The sequence below is a fragment of the Gavia stellata genome, chromosome 1, assembly GCF_030936135.1.
Source record: "Gavia stellata isolate bGavSte3 chromosome 1, bGavSte3.hap2, whole genome shotgun sequence".
Lineage (NCBI taxonomy): Eukaryota > Metazoa > Chordata > Aves > Gaviiformes > Gaviidae > Gavia > Gavia stellata.
In genome coordinates this window covers 88,620,711-88,639,949 of record NC_082594.1, presented here as the reverse complement: position 1 = coordinate 88,639,949, position 19,239 = coordinate 88,620,711, and the positions used below count along the sequence as shown (strand labels likewise).

At 45.6% G+C, this 19,239-nt stretch overlaps 1 protein-coding gene across 1 annotated transcript in view; it reads left to right on the top strand.

The window, feature by feature from the left end:
- The first annotated feature begins 15,076 nt into the window (after window positions 1-15,076).
- Window positions 15,077-19,239, top strand: part of PCYT1B (phosphate cytidylyltransferase 1B, choline) — a 30,203-nt gene continuing 26,040 nt past the window's right edge. Inside the window, exon 1 of the mRNA XM_059822152.1 lies at window positions 15,077-15,193. Within this exon, the coding sequence (XP_059678135.1) occupies window positions 15,077-15,193 (117 nt within the window). The remainder of the gene's footprint in view (window positions 15,194-19,239) is intronic.

The following is a 19,239-nucleotide window of genomic DNA, read 5'->3' as shown; positions in this document are numbered from 1 at the left end:
TGAGAGTAAATAGGACTCTGTCCTTACGTCTGATGTGCTGTTACAGGAGCGTTAGCTAGTATTATCTGGCCTGAATATACTGACTATTTTCAACTATCTAGAAGAGAGAATTTTTATGGTTCTGAAACTGAGAGTTATTTTCCATCTCTACAAGGACTCCTTTGCACTGGTAAGAGAGAAATAAAATAAAAAAATACCAGATACTGATCCTTCTAACTGATCTACCTAATTCCTAGTACAACACTACCTCTCAGTGCTGGACCGGGTCTTAGATGGAAGCAGAAGAACCACCCTAACCACCTGTAACAGCTCCCTGGTGCTGGAAGAGACCAGTCTGCTCCCCCAGCCAGAATGCCCATTCCCAGGCACACAATGAGACCACCCCCCTCAGCAGTAGCTAGTTATTAGATCAGCTTAGCTGTAGCAAACCCACATCTTTGGAAACACTGACAGCTATAGGAAGAATGCTTGTCTGACCTACAGACAGCCTTTCATGTATGTATCTACTGTTTGTTTTTTTTCTTTTTTTAAACACATGCAGAAAACAAGATCACATCACTGAGCATGATGTGGGGTTCAAATTCAGAAGTTACTCAATTTTTTAAGCTACGATAGAGAAACATTTATAAAATAACAATGTCACAAAATTGTTCAGTTTGAATAAAAATAAAGTGATCCTGCATTTCACATATACCTAGCTTTCACATGCTTTGGAATTTTGAATTGACTGGATTTTCATGCTTTTGATTAAAATAAAACAATACCCTTTGTGAGCTGTCATACAGCTGTCAAACAGTGGCATGTTTGTCATTCAGGTGATGCCATGATTTGAGCCGGTACACAGTGATACAGTTAATTTACCAAACTGAAGTTGTTGCTATAGCTCCGCTGTGGGACAGCGCAGATCAAACAAAAGCCTTTTTCATGAATGCTAGTTCAATCCTGACATTCATCTCTGCCCATAACAAGAATGCATCTGTTTCCCGCAGCACAGCATAACAACCACATTTAAATGCTGCAGGGGAAAAAAAAGGGGTGGGAGGTGGGGGCAGGGGATGCGCTTTGCTTTGGAAAAGAAAAATAACCCAGCAGGACTTGGGACTTCCTCTGCTAAATGGCTTTATCACAGCAGATTACTTTGAGCTGATCTTTAACCTCCCTTGGGACAGTCATACAAGAACAACTTGGCATGACCTTTGCTCAATTGTCTTTTAAGTACAAGAAGTGGGAATTCTGCTGTGCAGCTCAGAGCCACCCAAGGTTCTCTCAAGGCAAGTGTAACAGCTACGGAGAAAAGTGCAAGAGAAGCACAGTAACGAAGATGGTAGGCAGCCAAAAACGCAGTACAGAAGAAGCAGCTCAGGAAGCTCCCAGATTTCAACAAAAGGTGACAAAGATGTATTTTCCATGTTTTTTTCTTAGAGCTGTAATTTAAGTGTGTAAGTTATGAATAGAAAATACTGTAAACTCATTGTAAGAGCTCCAAGATAATATAAACAGTAGTATATATTAGCATATGAAAGTACAAATGGAGTATAGTATCAAACCTATTTTAAAAGGACAAAATAATAACAGTATTGAGGATTATTCTTGTCTTCCTTTCTATGTCTAGGGCATGCTTGATCTGTCTCAGAGACAGTAGGACAAAAAGTTAAAGCTCTCCGATTCAGACATTACAATTAAGCTTATGGTTGGTAATTTTTTTGATGATGGAAAAAATCTGTTGAAACTAAGAGGGGCGGAATAAAAAACAGAATGTGAGTAAAGCATGAATTACAGCGAGGTGGCAAATTCATCTGTACTATGTCTAACTCAAAAAACCTAAACATTATTATATGGTTGTTAAGTACAGACTGTCTTTGTGGAGAATTTGTGTGTGCATGCTAGTGCTCAGGATATGAGTGCATATGCTCTATGTGTATGTTTCCTACAAAAATGGAGTGTTTCATTGTCGTACTTTTAATAGAATCATTTAGGTTGGAAAAGGCCTTTAAGAAGATCAAGTCCAACAGTTAACCTAACACTGCTAAGTCCACCACTAAACCATGTCCCTAAGCGCCTCATCCACACATCTTTTGAATACCTCGAGGAATGGTGATTCAACCACCTCCCTGGGCAGCCTGTTCCAATGTCTGACAACCCTTTCAATGAAGAAATTTTTCCTAATATCCAATCTAAACCTCCCCTGGTGCAACTTGAGGCCATTTCTTCCTCTTGTCCTGTCACTAGTCACTTGGGAGAAGAGACCAACACCCACCTCTCTGCAACCCCCTTTCAGGTAATTGTAGAGAGCAGTAAGGTCTCCCCTCAGCCTCCTCTTCTCCAGGCTGAACAACCCCAGTTCCCTCAGCCGCTCCTCCTAAGACTTGTGCTCCAGACCCCTCACCAGCTTCGTTGCCCTTCTCTGGACACACTCCAGCACCTCAATGTCTTTCTTGTAGTGAGGGGCCCAAAACTGAACACAGTGTTCGAGGCGCGGCCTCACCAGTACCGAGTACAAAGGTACAATCACTTCCCTAGTCCTTCTGGTCATGCTGTTTCTGATACAGGCCAGGGTGCCGTTGGCCTTCTTGGCCACCTGGGCACACTGCTGGCTCATCTTCAGCCGGCTGTTGACCAGCACCCGCAGGTCCTTTTCTGTGGGGCAGCTTTCCAGCCACTCGTCCCCAAGCCTGTAGTGTTGCATGGGGTTGTTGTGACCCAAGTGCAGGACCCGGCACTTGGCCTTGTTGAACCTCATACAATTGGCCTCGGCCCATCGATCCAGCCTGTCCAGATCCCTCTGCAGAGCCTTCCTACCCTCGAGCAGATCAACACTCCCACCCAACATGGTGTCATCTGCAAACTTGCTGAGGAAGCACTCAATCCCCTTGTCCAGATCATCGATAAAGATATTAAACCAGGCCGGCCCCAAAACTGAGCCCTGGGGGACTCTGCTTGTGACTGGCCGCCAACTGGATTTCACTCCATTCACTACGACCCTCTGGGCTCGGCCATCCAGCCAGTTTTTAACCCAGCGAAGAGTGCACCTGTCTAAGCCACGAGTCGCCAGCTTCTCCAGGAGAATACTGTGGGAGACAGTGTCGAAGGCTTTACTAAAGTCCAGGTAGACAACATCCACAGCCTTTCCCTCATCCACTAAGCAGGTCACCTGGTCATAGAAGGAGATCAGGTTGGTCAAGCAGGATCTGCCTTTCATAAACCCATGCTGACTGGGCCTGATCACCTGGTTGTCCTGTAGGTGCCGTGTGATGATCCTTACATTGGTCTGAATTAATTCATGTTATCAGTCAATTAACTTACAGTTTTTACAGCTAATATGATCCAGCTCTGACTACTTCATTTCAGCAGCTGCTTACTAAACTACACCATTCACGTGACATTTCAACATGAATTACTTAACTGTATGGGGAACTAAACTCCTAAAAGAGCACAGACTAAGTAAATTAAAAATGAAAAATCTGAAATTATTACTTACCAAGAGGTCTTTGTTTTCACAACTCTTCACAGGTAGGTAATGATAGAAATATGAAGAAATAGAGGCTTCTCCATTTGTTTGTCAGTAAAGATGATAATGCAAAATTTATGTTCAAAGGGTAGGTTCCTTGCTTACCAGGCCTGTAAATGGCTTTTGTTCACTGCACAGCTCTTTTTAATTTCCTAGCTGAGTTACCTGCTAACATCAGGATAAAAAGAATAAAGTCACTATTAGGATGTTAAGGCTCTGAAATGCAAACGTGAAATAGAAACTAGAACAACACATTAGTTTCCATTCTGACAGAAAAAAAGGTCTATGGAATGAACATCCAGAGATACTTTTTTTTTTTTCCAACATATTAAATTCTGAATGCAGTTAAATTACAGCAAATCCTAGTAATTCAACCAGAATTGATGGAATTACACTAACTGGAACAGAGAGCAGAATTTCATCACCTGCTTGCCTAATACGATATTCCTATTCAAGCCTAGAAGAAAAGTACAAAATATTATAATGTAAATTAAATAGGGAAGACAAGCTAGAGCAAACTCAGAGAGGATGAGTCCTCACATAATTATAATGTCTAAGAATTAAGTCTGATGCCAATGGTATTTAAAAGCATTCGGTTATTGCCACAGCATGAAAGTCTGTTTTAACTATTTTCAGCGCTCTCTCTTTACAATTTTATAAAAATGAACAATTAATGTGTAAGCAGAACATTACTGCAGAAAGGCTGTTACATTTCAAGACCTGGCTGAAGACCAAATGCACTTCCATTGGTGAATACCCTCAGCGTTCACCATTTCACATTTCTTGGACAGAAAGGAGGAAAGCATCGTGATATGCTGCAAAGTCTAGTTGTAATCCCGACAACTCTGTTGCTGCACTGGTGCTGGTAAAGGCTGTGCTCACAGCATGGGGAAGCAGGAATGGCCTACTGCTCCCTGCAGGCAGGGATCCCAACGTGGTGAGGCTGGCAGGACAGCCAGGGCCCTGTCCCCCAGCCCCTGAGGACCGTGAGCAGGGCAGCCTGGGGATGGGAGTTAGGCTCAGCCCAGAACAGACAAGTCCATGGTGATGAGGCAGGTCCGAGGTCAAACCAGAAACACGACTCGGGGTCAGGTCCAGTGATGGTGACCTGGGTCAGATGCAGCCCAGTGATCACCAGGCAAGTCCGTGGTGATGAGGCAGGTCCCAGGTCAAGCCACAAAGTCAGCCCGTGGGTGGGGACCGGGATCAGGCCCGATGATCGTAGCCAGGGTCAGGCTCAGCCCGGGGATCATCAGATGAGTCCATAGTGACAAGGCAGGTCCAAGATCAGGCTAGGAAGCCAGGGGCATGGCGGTGGCTGAGCTGGAGACCCGCACTGTACAGCCCAGCTCCAGCAAGGACTGACGGCATGGGCCAGAACGCAAACAGAGCCCCCGAGCAGAGGGCAGGGGACCCAGGGAGGCTGATCGGGGCTGCCAGTGCCCTCAGGACCCTGGCAACAGTCCCCCCTCCCAAACAAGGTGTGTCCTCATGCCTTAGAGATCTGGGTTTCGGAAGGGGTTTGCTGTAGAGTGATTTAATTGGTGTGTGTTCTCGGTGTGCTACTTCATGGACGCTGAGCCAGGGCAGGGACAAAGGCCTAGGAAAGGGCCACGGCAGAGGGGACTTACAGGTGGCAGGAACCCCGGTGACCAGCCCCCAGAGGCTGCCAGGCGAGCTCTGGGAAGAGGGTTCACTCAGCAGCTGGGTAGGGGGTCAGCATGGTGGCGACACAAAAGCCCAGGGTCAGGCTGATGTCTGAGGAGGAATCACCAGAGAAGACCCCACACAGCCATGGGCCAGGCCCCACTGTGCTTGTTTCAGGGCTTCGGAGGGCCTGAGCTAGCTGTCAGGGTGCAGCAAGGGTCAGCTGCTCCCTAAGGACAGGGAGCTGATGACATGATATGGCTGCTGGGGTAGGGACCTTGCCACCCAGGGCCCCATCCCGCAGCTCCAAGCAAGGTGAGCTGGGCAGGCCCAGCCGAGAGTCCAGATCATCGAACAAGATTCTGGACTCATCACCACAGGCAAGCCAGAAACACAAGTCAGGGTCAAGTCTGGTGATGGTAACGTGGGCCAGACAGAGCCCAGCAATCACCAGGCAAGGCCATGGTGATGAGGCAGGTCCTAGGCCAGAGCAGGAAATCAGTCCTTGGGCTGAGGTCAAGATCAAGAGGGTCCATGGCCAGGCTCAGCTGCAACACAGCTGGAGCCACCCACTCCTACAACACAGTTCAGGCATGGACTGAAGGCCCAGGGCTGAACTGAAGTGGGGCTCTTTGGTCCTTGGGCAGCAGGATATGGGGACAGCCCAGCTGAGAGTGGTCAGGGCTATTAAAGCCTGTTAATGCATTCAGGGTACCGACAGAGCCCAAGTCAATGTAATCACATGGCCAGAGCCCTTCATTTATTATAACAAAATCTTACATACTGAATCACTTGCCATACTTATATTTGGCCTTCTGGTATCATTAACATTTCACTGTGCTAGGGCAGCTAAACTACAGAAGTCTAGCTGTTACTAAGGGTCATTAATTCTCTCATTCTTACATGTATTTTTTCAAAAACTCATGACCTACTTAGACATTTTTTTAATCTACAAGTAATAATACAGAAGCTGGGAAATTACTTTCCTCTTTCCCTCTCATCTTTCAACCATAACTACTTCCCCAATTTTTTCTACCTCTCCCAGATTTACTGAGACTCTTACGCTGTCAGTGTTCTTCCCCTTAAGAGCACAGCATAAACAATTTGTCATCTTGCTGTAGTTAGCTTGTCCAAGTGTGGGATCTTAGGATAATTCAAGTTGGAAGGGATCTCTGGAGATCTCTAGTTATCCTCCTCCTGCTCAAAGCAGGTCCAGATAGAGCAGATAGTTAAACCTTGACTGGACACGGCCTGAGCAACCTCAAGGATGGAGACTCCCCAGCACCGCGTTCCATGCATCAGAACAGTCTGGGGGATGGGTTTACCTTCTCCCTGTCCCCCATCTCTCTCTCTTTGTGCTCCACAGGCCTTCTAGAAGGCCACTTCTAAAAATGGTGAAGCCTCACTCCTCTGAGTTGTCCAAAGGTGAGAAGAACATGCCTAAGAGAAAACATCCCTCCAGGCAGTTTTAGTGCCTTGACCTACCTTAGCTTAGGCAAAATGGAAGACGCTGTTACAGGAAGAGGCCTTCTGAGTTTCCAAGTCCCAAGACTGAACATAAGCAGTTGTTCTGTAAAACTAAACTAGTTTGTGGGGCTGTGATTTTTTTCCCCCCACCCCACAGTCAGTAATGAATGGGGTTTCCAAATACTTTGGTAGCTAAAAACAAGAAAATACTCAGCATACCAATACCATGCACATTGCCAGGGAGCTGCTCCTTAAGAAAAAACAAACCAAGAGCCAAGGGGGAAATCACACTGCCAGCAAGTCAGGGTTCTCACCAGCTGGGACCCAGCCCCACAGTACCTGAGCAAAGTAAGCAGGGCAGAACGTGAGAAAGTGTCCCAGTCCAACCTAGAGTCCAGATCATAAGGCAATATCATGGCAATGAGGCAGTCCAAGCTCAAGCCATTTAGTCAATCTGCAGGACAGGGTTAGGATCAGGTCCAGGAATCACCAGGCAGGTCTACAGAAATGAGGCAGGGTTGAGGTCAAGCCAGGAAATCAGTCTGCAGCTATAGGCCCAGATCAAAGGAGGGGGTCTTCAGGGAGAAGGGGTGGGGGTGTGAAACTTAAGTAGAGCCCCTGAGCCCATGGATAGCCGGTGTGGGGTGGAGGCTCCAGGTGAGGCTTGTCAGGGTCATCAAGGTCTTTTAGTGCCCTCAGGGCCCTTACATAAAGGATGTGACTTACATCCAAGACCAAATTTGCCCAATTTTCATGAAAATAGAAAACAGCACATCACTGTTAAGAGTGCCAAACTTCCAAACAAATCTCGAATTTCTCCTCCCAGTCATGAAAGCTCTTGAATATTTCAAAGAAAAAAGCCCCCAAAATATCTGCAGAGTATTCTCAATCTCTTCTCCAGAAACAGTTGCATTATGCTGGTAGAAGTTGTCCATAACTGCTCAGTGGGTAGAAGATGCCCAGCTGGTAACACGTCAGATCAAAAGTTTCAAAGGTGGCAAAGTTATAAGCAACTGAAAGGTTGCTTAGGGTCAAAGGATCTTAGGGTCAAACAATCTTAATAACTAGTAAAAGCTACACTAGCTAGTAGATAATCATTTTACAGTGCATAAGTACATGTTTTAATAAAGTGTGTATCCCTACTCAGGTTATGAAAACCTCCAGCTACTAAGTTTTTGGTACCCAAAATATTAAACATGAACCCCCAACAATCACTTGAATGCAGTTTACAGTATGATTTTTTGATGTTTTACTTGGCAGGTTTGCATTTGAGATAGTATGAGGAAAAAAGCTGTGAAGGCATTTGCATGAAAAATTGCCAAATTGGAAGATAAAGGTTGACAAGAATAGTGGAGAGAAATAAAAGTATTGGAGACTTATAATACTAAAAAAGATAGTGTGACAGAATACTGAAGATCAATCCAAGAAGTTTGAAATTGAGCTGGGGGAAAAGGAAGGCACCAGATAGATTGCAAATGGGTAGAAGTGAGTGCAATACAAATATGTGCAAGAAAAGCAGTCTTAGCTTTGTGTGGATTTGAGGGAATTGCAGTGCATATCTAGAAACCCAGAAGAGGGGAAAAAGAGAAAGGAGGGATAACAACGTAGTTTAAATGTAAATAGGAAAGGGATTTTTCTTAAATTATATTTTATCTGTAACAATAAAAGCAGGACAGATAGAATATGAATCATTTAGGCAAAGTTTATACTGGGATATAAAAAGGAGTGAGATCTGTAATACTCACCATAATATTTCTTGGTAGCAGTAAAGTTGCAGCTGTAGCACTGTGCTTGCACCGCTCTGCAAGAAATCTACAGAGAACCCAAAATAGAACAGGAGGATAACGAGAAGATCTGTAAAATATGACCTATGAGAAACTGTTGGAACAACTGGGGCACTTTAGTCTAGAAAAGTCATGAGAGACGTGACAAAAATACCAACCTACCTGCTGAATGTCAGCTCTCTACTCCAAATCCTCAAACTATTGTTTCAAAATCTTAACCATATGAATCATACAAAAAGCAAAAGAGCATAAATCTGTTCTCTACGTCCAGTAGAAAAACAAGCAGAAGCAATAGATTGCAGCAATGGAGGTTCAGGTTAGATACTAAGCAAATATTTCTGATAAGAAAGAAAGAACAGGACTGCATCAAAAGAAACATGGCCAGCAGGTCAAGGAAGGTGATTCTGCCTCTCTACTCTGCTCTGGTGAGACCCCACCAGGAGTACTGCATCTAGGTCTGGGGTCTTCAGCACAGGAAAGACATGGACCTCTTAGAGGGGGTGCAGAGAAGGGCCACAAAAATGAACAGAAGACTGGAGCGTCTCTCCTATCAGGAAAGACTGAGAGACTTGGCGTTGTTCAGCCTGGAGAAGAGAAGGCTCTGGGGAGACCTTATCGCGGCCTTTCAGTACTTAAAGGGGGCTTATAAGAAAGATGGGGCCAAACTTATTAGCAGGGTCTGTTGTGATAGGACAAAGAGTAATGGTTTTAAACTAAAAGAGGGTAGATTCAGACTAGATACAAGGAAGAAATTTTTTACTATGAGGGTGGTGAAACATGGGAACAGGTTGCCCAGAGAGGTGGTAGATGCCCCATCCCTGGAAACTTTCAAGGTCAGGTTGGACGGGGCTCTGAGCAACCTGATCGAGTTGAAGATGTCCCTGGTCATTGCAGGGGGTTGGACTAGATGACCTGTAAAGGTCCCTTCCAACCCAACCTATTCTATGATTTTATGATAAGAGTGAATCGACTAGATAATTGGGGTTCTGGGAAGGGAATGACCAACAGAGGTTAGCTAATGGAAGTACTTCCCAACCTCCATGCATCCAGCAGGGAAGTCCCACTGCCGGAAATCCCTCATCCTCCCCTGAAAACCCAATAATTAAAAGCTTGATTGTTAAAATTAGCAAGGACAACAGAACAATCTAATACCAGGACAGACAGACCTAACACTAAGTGCCCATCTCTCTGGCTGTGGAAAATGAAATGAAGGCAGATAGCCTCTTGGTCAAAAAACAACCATAATTTCTCACCATTTCCTTCAAAAGTGCTTGTAAAAGTAGTTCATGAAAGAGCACAAACACAAAGAACCTACCCCAAAGTGGGTAGCCCCACTTACTCAAAACAGTGCTATAAAGCATGGATGAATGGCATCATCAAAAGCCACTATTTTCAATAATTTATTTTTTTCAGATGATTTATCTACATACCATACTGGAATTAACATGACATTTTTAATTAAGCTCTTATATAAAGACTGACTAATTTGATTCTATACAAGTATCCTGAGAATATATCATTTATTAAAAAACACATCTCCACTATGGAATTACGGGAAGAACCAGGTATAAAATTATGTTATACCAAATCTTATGTTTTTACTTTTCATATTTTACAGACTATCATTGCATATAAAAAACCCACTATGGATTTAATCCATGTACAATTCTGTAAGACTCTTTCATAAATAGGAAATATTTGGGATTTATTCTTAAAAAATGTGGTAGTTTGTAAGCACTGTGTGTTCCACTGGAATGATGAACTGCAACTTAAAAATGAATTAAAGCTGCAGTATCAGACAACATTACATGGAAGCAGCAAAGCAATGGTGTTGGAGGTGGTGAAAACCTATATGGTGTATTTAAATTCATACCTTTCATTCTCTCCCTTTTTTTTCCCATCTGTGCAGGTGGGGAAAAATTCTGCCATTGTTTTAATCTAAAAATATCTGATTTAAATAATTGATCATCTCAGCCATAAGGTATCTTTTTCTGCTATTTTTTGACTACTAATTCTAGCATGACTAGAATTATATGGCATACATACATACATACATAGTGTTTTAACTAATCTGCTCCAGACATAAGCCATTCCTCCATCTTATAAAGTCTTGCAGTTGACAGTTATTAAAACCTTCAGGATCCAAAATATATACATTGAAGCAAAATTCAGCTCATCTGTTAAGTATCTAAGAATTTATTCTATGATGTTTTCTGTAGATGTTTGGCTTTGAAGTCAAACACTATTTAACTATACCAGTCCCCGTTTTTCCATAGTTTCCTGCTGACTTTTGAACAGAAAATACAAGAGGGTCTGTTTCTCTTCATTGTGATTCAGTTGTAAGTCAGAAGACTCTTGCAGCCTCTCTCATGTGAAGACCATTTTAAATGCAACTTCTGCTGTGCTAACTGGTGCTTGAGATCCACTGAGGCACTTCAGACACTTGAGAATATTCTCCAGGGGCTGCAATACATTCCAGTCCCTGCTTTTACGAAGGACATCAGAATAATGGAGTATATTTGCTTTAATAAAGCAAATGTCGCAGTCCTTAGCCTGGAGACTTTGTTGAGTATTTACAGACTTGTCTGTAGTAGTATCTCTGGACAACTGTGGGCATCTAAGCCAAAATACCTTGTTAGCAAGTGCCTTGGATGTAAGTCATTATACTCTGCTGCAGGTAGCAGACCATATCATTGCTTTACCATTAGAAGAAGCAGAAAGCATTCCTTGTTAACTAGTTGTGAAATGCATATAATTTCCCTGCTCAAGCAGTTTGAGGTCTTTAATGGGTTTATTCACAATTTCCAAGTACAGGTTGCTCCCTCTAGGGATTTTGCCTTAAGATAGGGATGCAATTAGTGTACACTAAACAGCATAGCTACGAATCTGGATGTAGTAAGTTTCATGAAATAAACTTCTTGCTTATCTTAATCCATCAAACACAGAGAAAAGAACCCCTCTGAGGGAAGTGCACACATTAATTCATGGTCAGATTTCAGCCATGTTGGCTTACCAGTGCTAGACTTCTAAGAAACAGTTTAACATGCGTAATATGGTAAAAGCATGACAGGTTTTATAGGTGCTGGTGTCTACAAGGAATCAAAGTTTGTTTAGTTACAGTTGTGGGCATTGATCAATGCTCCACTAAAAGATTTTAAAAATATGAATGGCTGAATTAAAAAAAAAAAAAAAAGGCAGGGAGATCTTTAAAAATTAGGGCTTGAAGATACAGAAGAATCTACAAAGAGTATTTGTCTCTATAATGTTCAGCTGCCCACAACGGTCAGAGAGGGATAATACTTTCAGTTTGAGAAAGGAGAGGATTTAAATGTAACACCTAAACATTTTTTTTAATATTTTTCATACTTTGAGAATTAATTCTTCTAGTTTGCGAACTGAAGTTCCGTATAGAGAAAGCCCCACCACATAGCAGACGGAACCTTCCTAACGGCTAAGATTTTTCCCTGTTTGCTGTCTATTCAATTCAGACCTTGGAATTGGTGTTAAGAGGGTTGGGAACATGGTTTCCTGGCTTGTTTGCATGTAATGTTAATTTATGCACCCTGGGACAGGATTTTTATGCATCAGATGTCTATTCACGCCCAAACAGCAGTTGCCAGGAGCTCAGTCATTAAAGGCGGTGGCTATACGTCCCTGTTACTTCTGAAGGAATGGCAGAAGAATGCCCAGGAGACTGTACTCAGCCTGGTGCAGGATATTTGGTTATATAAAAGAAATTAGATGCATGAACCTTCCCACCCATCACACTTGCTCCACTGTTCTTTTAAAAGTTGGCTGATTTGTAAGGATTTACAAAAGACCGCCTGCTGAGCTTCTCTAGTCAAACCTATTTTTTATTTATTTATTTTAGAGAGTAAGGAAGACACACTCCATCCTTTTGAAAGCCCGTTTTGCCCCCACAGCTAGAAGAAGATGCAATTTAGGATATCTTATTCAAGATATCCAATACATTGACTAAGGTCATCAGAGCCAAGACGGTCTGTGACAAATTCCATTTGGATAGACAATACAGACCCTACAACCTTCCCTCTGCCATTATTTCAACTCTCTCTCTCTCTCTCTGTTAATGAGGTACACAACATTTCTTAATCATGGTGTTCGAACAGAAGAAAAAAAATTATAAAGTATTTCACAGAGGTGGAAATGAAATAAGCAACAAGAAAAGTATTTCACTTCCACTTTGAAATTCTGGCACAACTTAGATAGGTGATAACACTACTGCGAGACATCATTCTTTAATGCTACATATATATGGAAAAACTAATCTCTATAACAGATGAATCAAAATGTAGCCGGAGTCAATAACAAACTCTGAGCATGAAAGCAAAGATGCCATTCACCCTTTCATGCTCAAAATAAATAAAAAGGCAAGGGAATGTACATTTCCAGTTTATTGGCAATCATCCAGCTGCAAGAAGGCCCATTTCCCTTCCGTCTCAATTCCCATGCACCTGCCTGGTTTGGGAGGGCCAGCCACTGACTCCAGATATGTCCATACCTGGTACTACTCCTTCAGCACACCGGCATCTGTCTCTTAAGAGCTGGCATATGTAGTTGGGTTTATAAAAGGGCTACCTGCTACCTGTGGCTGCTCGAGTCCTAACGCTGCTCAGCCATGCTGTCCAAATATTCTTCTAACAGCACACACTCCTGGAAGTATTTTTCCTAAGAAATGAGCAACAAATTTTGGGCAGAGTGCTGCATTAATCATGGTTTAATAATTTCCCTTGAGTATGCTTTCCATAATGTGTGAGTAGTCCTCACAGAATAACTGATAAAGGAACTTAGTTATGAGAAAAAGATTCAGCTGTGAGTTTTAGATAGTTTGGCTACCTGTTTTTCTTGCTCAGTCACCTCTTTTGGCATGTATTTTCCTTTTTGATTGTTGTCTCATTCTTTCTTTTCACATTCTCTTTTCTTTCTACTTTCTTTTGCATCTCCTCTTCTTCTCTTACCTGCCCCTTTCCCTTTCCCAGAGCTCGTATATTTCCTTTCCCTTTCACATAGCTCATATATTTTTTTGTATTGTGCTCAGCCTCCTTTGCAAATGTGCAAAAGATAAGACATTTGAAATTAAGCTCTCAAGTCCCGAGGCACAATTCTCTCGTAACTCCTCATAGTTTTGGATGGCCTTAAATGTTTGTGCCCCTTGATGAAGCTTGATTTTTAAAAACAACGCTCACAGTGCCCACCGCTAAGTACTGCTAAAATACACGTTAACAAATTTGTCAAGGCTGACGATAGCCAACAGAGTCTCTCCATTCTAAAAAGCATTGGCTTTATATTAACTTGACCTTATTCTCATGTTCTTTGAGAGTAAGGTGGCCAGGTATTTCATTTCAGCAATGTAGGAGCCACAGCTGTGTGTGGTGAAGATGTGGTTGTGACTCCTGGCCAGGTACTAGCCAGGTTCCTCACTAAGGGCCTGGGAATGCTGTCACGTATTTGGCCGTGATAGAAACGTAGAAACGTTTCGCTGCATTCAGACGGAGCTGCTACCGTTAACGACTACGTCCTTTTATCCATCTTTTGGCAGAAGAGAATTACACTTTTACCAAAACTGTTATGTATCATAAATCCTTTCACTACAAAGCAACTTTATTTCTTTAGTACCGCAAATGTGCAAAAGCGTGGCCTCGGAACTCAACCCAAGCCGAAGTGAATATGCATTTCTGAAAGAAACGCACCCCTGTCCCCTGAATTCTTCTGATGTCACTAACTGAAAACCGCGTAATACTCAGCAACGTCGGACACTTCAGCCCTACTCCGAAAAGGCGCTCTCCGCATCTTTTTCCTCCCCAGGGAGCGGAAGGGGGCGGCCCCTCCCGGCCCCCCCTCCGAGCCGGTGCCAAGCACCGGGCAGCGCGGGGAGCCCTGCGGCCGCTGCCCGCCGGCGGCCCGCCGCGCAGCAGGGGGCGGTGCGGCGCGGCGCGGCGCGGCAGCGCGCACGGCCGTTACCGGCGGCGCTGCGGGCAGGAGCTGTCCGTTCAGCACCGCCTCTCCTCCCTCCCGCGGCCGGTTTTGAACGAGCCAAACCTCACCGCAGGTCACCGTGAGGGAGTTGCCGAGGCCGGCCAGGGCCGGCAAGGCGGCGGGAGGGGTCCGCTGAAGCGGCGCCTGGCCCGGCTGTGCAGCTGTGCAGGGGCTGCGGCCGGGGGGAGATGCCAGGGCGGCTCTCGGTGCGTCTCTGCCTCCCGAGCGCCCACACCGCTCCGCCACACCTCGGCGCCTGGCGCTAAGCCGGGCCTGCCCGCGCGCAGGAGGGCGCACCGCGCCCCGGTGCGGCGCGGGCAGGACACGGTTCGGGGGCACTTTAGCAGGCGCCCCGAGGGGGCTGCCCGGCCGCGGCGGGCCGCAGCGCGGCGGGTCTGCCACCGCCGCGGGGGCCGCGGCCGCCCGGGGAGCCGCCGGCAGCCGCGGTGGCGCGGCGGGGCAGCAGCCAACCAGGAGGCCGCATGCAAATGAGGGCGGCGTCCCCCGCGCGGAGGGGGCGGTGGCGCGGCGGCCGCCCGGTTGCCATGGCGACGCGCGGCGGCCGTGCCCCCGGGCGGCTCCCGGGGAGAGCCCCCGCGGGGCGGGCACACGCGTGACGGCGGAGCCCCGCGCCGGGCGGCGGCGGCGGCGGCGGCGGGCGAGGCTGCCGCCGGCCATGCCAGTGCTCGCGCCCGATGCTGAGTCAGAAACAGGTATCCCGAAATCCCCCTCTGAGGCGCGGCGCTCGGAGGCCATGGAGGAGCTGGAGCACACCTGCCCCCAGCCTCGCCTGGTGAGTCGGGCCCGGCCCCGGGCGGGGGCTCGGCCCCACCTCGGCCCTCCCGCCCGAGCCTCCCGGGCGCTGCGGGGCCGCGGGGCGGGGGCGAGCGCGGCTGGGGGCGAGGGAGGGAGAGGCCGGTGCCGTCTTACGGCGGGTCCCTTTGTGTAGCGCCGCGCCTCCGCGGGGCCAGGAAAGGCAAGGCAAGGCAAGGCTGCCGGGGGGGGCTGTCCCCGCGGCCTCGGACCCCGTCCGGGCTGCCCTTGCTGTGCTCCGTCGTGTGGGGACTCCGGGGAGCGCAGGGACAGCTAGGCAGAATTCCAGGGCCCTTCTTCACAGGCAGAAACCCCAGTCCCCCTACGCCCCCGACGGCTGAGGGCGCGTCTGGGAAGAGATGGGGCACGGTCTGCCGCATTTGCGAAAGGCTCGCGTGAAGTCGCCGGAGCACAGAGCCGCGAATTCAGCTCAGGTAACGGGAAGCATGTGACTCGGTAAAGCCGCCTTACAATCAGCAAAGCTGCATGTCTTTAGTAATGACTGCGGAGGAGCAGCCTGCGCTCGAAGGAGGCGGCTGCGGGGAGCGGTGGCCGGTCCCGGCCTCCTCCCGCCCCGCGGCCCCGGCTCACAGGCGCGTCCTGCCGGGGCCGGCAGCCTCTCCTCTTCAGCGACCCGCCGGCTCCTGCTGAGCCCTGCAGGCCGGCCCCCGGCCAGGTTTAGTGCTGCCAGCACTGCTGGGCAGATCCCACGTTCCTCAGCTTCAGAGCCCGGTGAGGAGTTCCCCATTCGATTCGGGATGTGTGAGGAAGAGAGTCGTGGAGAGCTGCGTTTTGGGGGCGGGAGGATGAGGGAGAGCCCGGAGAGGGATAGTGAAAATAAACTCCTTGGATGGTCTTTGGTCAAAGGTGAGGGGAGGCTCCCTCAGACCACGCAGGCAACTTTACAAGGCTGCTGCGCCCCATGAGTTAAGGTTCTGAGAGCTGCCCCTTTTTCGTGTGCTAATTTAAAATAATTGCAATGTTTCCTTGCTTTTCATTGAAACCTTGTATTATGCCCGTCAGGAATGATCACTCCTTTCCCCGACATGGTAGGCACCATTGGCAAGGTGGTAGAAAAATAATAACGATACCTGTTTGCACACACAGAAATGCAGACACAGCATCAAGGTGTGAAACTGCGTGATTGATGCAACAGTTTAGTACTGGAAATTAGATCATTTAACACCAGAATTCAGTCACAGTCCTAATTAAAACATATTTAAACATCAAGCTTCAGTAATTAAATTCCACACTATAGTTGAGGCATTGTTCTGATATGACAAGAAATAGCAACCGTTGTTGGAGCTGACCTAAATTAATGTTTTCTACTTATAATTAGAATCAACTTTGAAGAAGACTGTTAATTTGTTCATGGAAGGCTTTTGGATCTGTTTTAATAGGGAAAGTTAGCTCACGTGTTGTTACTGCAGTGTGTTCATACAGGCTGTCTAAGATTTCTCTGTCAAAAGCTCAGATATAACAACCCGTTTGAATATATTACTCCATGTAGTCTGACATTTTAAAAGATTTTAAACAAAGAAGTGACAATATGATGCCAGTATTTACAGTATCATACATTCCAGTATAATTTCTGTGGAAATTAAGGTGACAGCTGGAGTACACGAATAAAACAGGAATTCATTATGATGTTTTAGATCTTCCTGAGTACCGATAATGGACAATGGAGACATTTTGAACAAAGATTTATGGAAAGTGTGTCCTTATAAAGTGATATTTTGTCAGTCAGCAGATCTACGTTCTCTTCAGGCAAAAAAAATACTGCCTCGTGAGGTATAATGCCATACACTGTACTTGTTGGGGCATTACGAGTGATGCAAGCAAGCATAGTCAAGTTATGTCTTAAGTGAAAAGAACTCAGAGCTGGTGTCCTGACACGTTAAAGTGAATCACCCTTTGACAGATGATCTAATAACATGGATATCAAGTTCCTGTCAGATCTTTTTTAAGATCTTCAGTACCTTCTCTGATCCCACTCATTTGAAGACAGCATGTACAGTGGTGGGCCAGTAACCAAGTCACTTACTTCATTCATATCAATGAAAGAGGGTGCCTCAGTTAACATTTTAATATTGTTTTATTATCCTGGAGCTCAGGATGGTACCTCAGGATGGCTTTGGTACCTCAGAGTGATATAACAGGTGGCAAGTAAAGTCTGTGGTATTTACAGATGACTTTTTAATGCTGTTCATTGATTACTACACCTCTCTAAAATTAATCGTCTGGGCTTTCAAGTTCTTAGTATAGGCTTACTTTTAGGAAGCAATTTTTGTTAAGAAAAGAGATATAACTTCAGAATCAGCTCAAATTGTAGAAGATGAAAAGGGTGTTAGTTCTCTTCTGAAACAGTTGTTGTCCTTTTCATTAAAACAGGAATTATTTCTTTAAAGCCTTAAAACTGTGAACATTTTTAATGGATGTCTGCCACTAGATCCTCTGATTTTAGGCTATGGAGTCTGCTAGCTTGGCAGTCACAGTAGGACTAAAGAAAACCCCTGTATCCTTCAAAGAGCAGGAAAACAGGGGACATTGAAGGCAATTCTCAGGTAAGTTTCAATGTGTATTGAAACCTGATGTTTTCCAGTGCCTAGTACTGTTGTGATATAAATTGCCATTAATTTTTTCCCAAGACACTCTTTGGGTTTTCTTCACCAGCTAGAGCATTAACGAGCATTCATGCTTCAGTCAATTCCCCTGGTCCATCTCTCACTTAATCTTTGCCTTCTTTATGTTCTCAACTTCCATGTATCTGAATGCCAGGAAAATCTCTCTCTGAGTGACACACGTACCTTAGTCTCAATGCACAATGGAGAAACAAATCAATTAGAGTCGCAGGCTTTATCCGTAGCAGTGATTTTAGCAGTTTTGCAGTCAAGAAAAAACCCCCCACAAATAGTCTTTCTCCAATCCTGGTTTGTATAGTTTTACATTTATCCGTTTCTTGTCTGGACCAAACTGTTGGGTTAGGCCACTTTCTCACCTACCACTGTCCCATCCATTTTTTTAAGTGAGCTTCTCCTACTTAAACCCTAGGATAGGGTTTAGTAATGGGGGCCTTCATTGTTTTGAATGGGATGAACATCACTGCCGGTCATACCATGCTGCACATTTAAGGTATGGCAGTTGCCCCCGGATAACTTTGAACAAGCTGCAGAGCACTTCTGGGCTGCAGATCTCAGCCTGGGAATCCCAGCGTTAGGGGTTGCCTGCATGCGTCTGTGCTAAAAAGGCCCATGAGGCAAGCTCTTAGTTTGACTGGATGGCAGAGATACCATAGGAGGAAATACCAAAGAGTAAGTACAAAGCCTTGTGAAATTATTTGCTCTCTTTTTTATAATTTATTTATGCCCCTTGGGATCAAGAGTTTCACTTTGGTCCCACAAGACTTTGGTTCCACATGTGGGCAGCTCCTTGAAGGATGGGTGCGCACCTCGAGAATTACCAATCCTCGCCCTGAAAGAAAGAACAGGCACTTCAACACACTTCCTTCAGGAAGACAATTCCGGATAGTGTCTTTCATAAAAGAAAACAATGGCAATTTATAAGGACAGTGCTGCAGATAAAGCAAAATGGAATACACATCGAAACGTACTTGAAAAAAACTTCAAAACCTACTGCTTGGTCTCATCTTTCCCTTGAACACGCTGAGAGCTTCTTTTCCTCGTATTTCACGTCTCTGTCATCCAACACAGGCTTCAATGGGAACATCTGGGAAAGTACTGTTGGGACCTGGGTATCAATGTCTTATTTTCAAAACCGGCTGAAGTCCTTAGGGTTAGGTCAGCTAAGGGAATGCAGGGCAAGGAAACATATGTTTCCATCGCAGTACCTACCTCGTTGTGCTTTGAGTCTAATGTGAGATTCAGCCTGAATCCCGAATACAGGCTCCTCTGCAACACACAGGGAAAGTCAGGTACAACTTAAGAAACCTTAAGAAAACAGATAAGCAGAAAACCACCTGAATTAGCCAAAGTGAACTACAGGGGAGGAGAGAGGCTAGACAGGTGG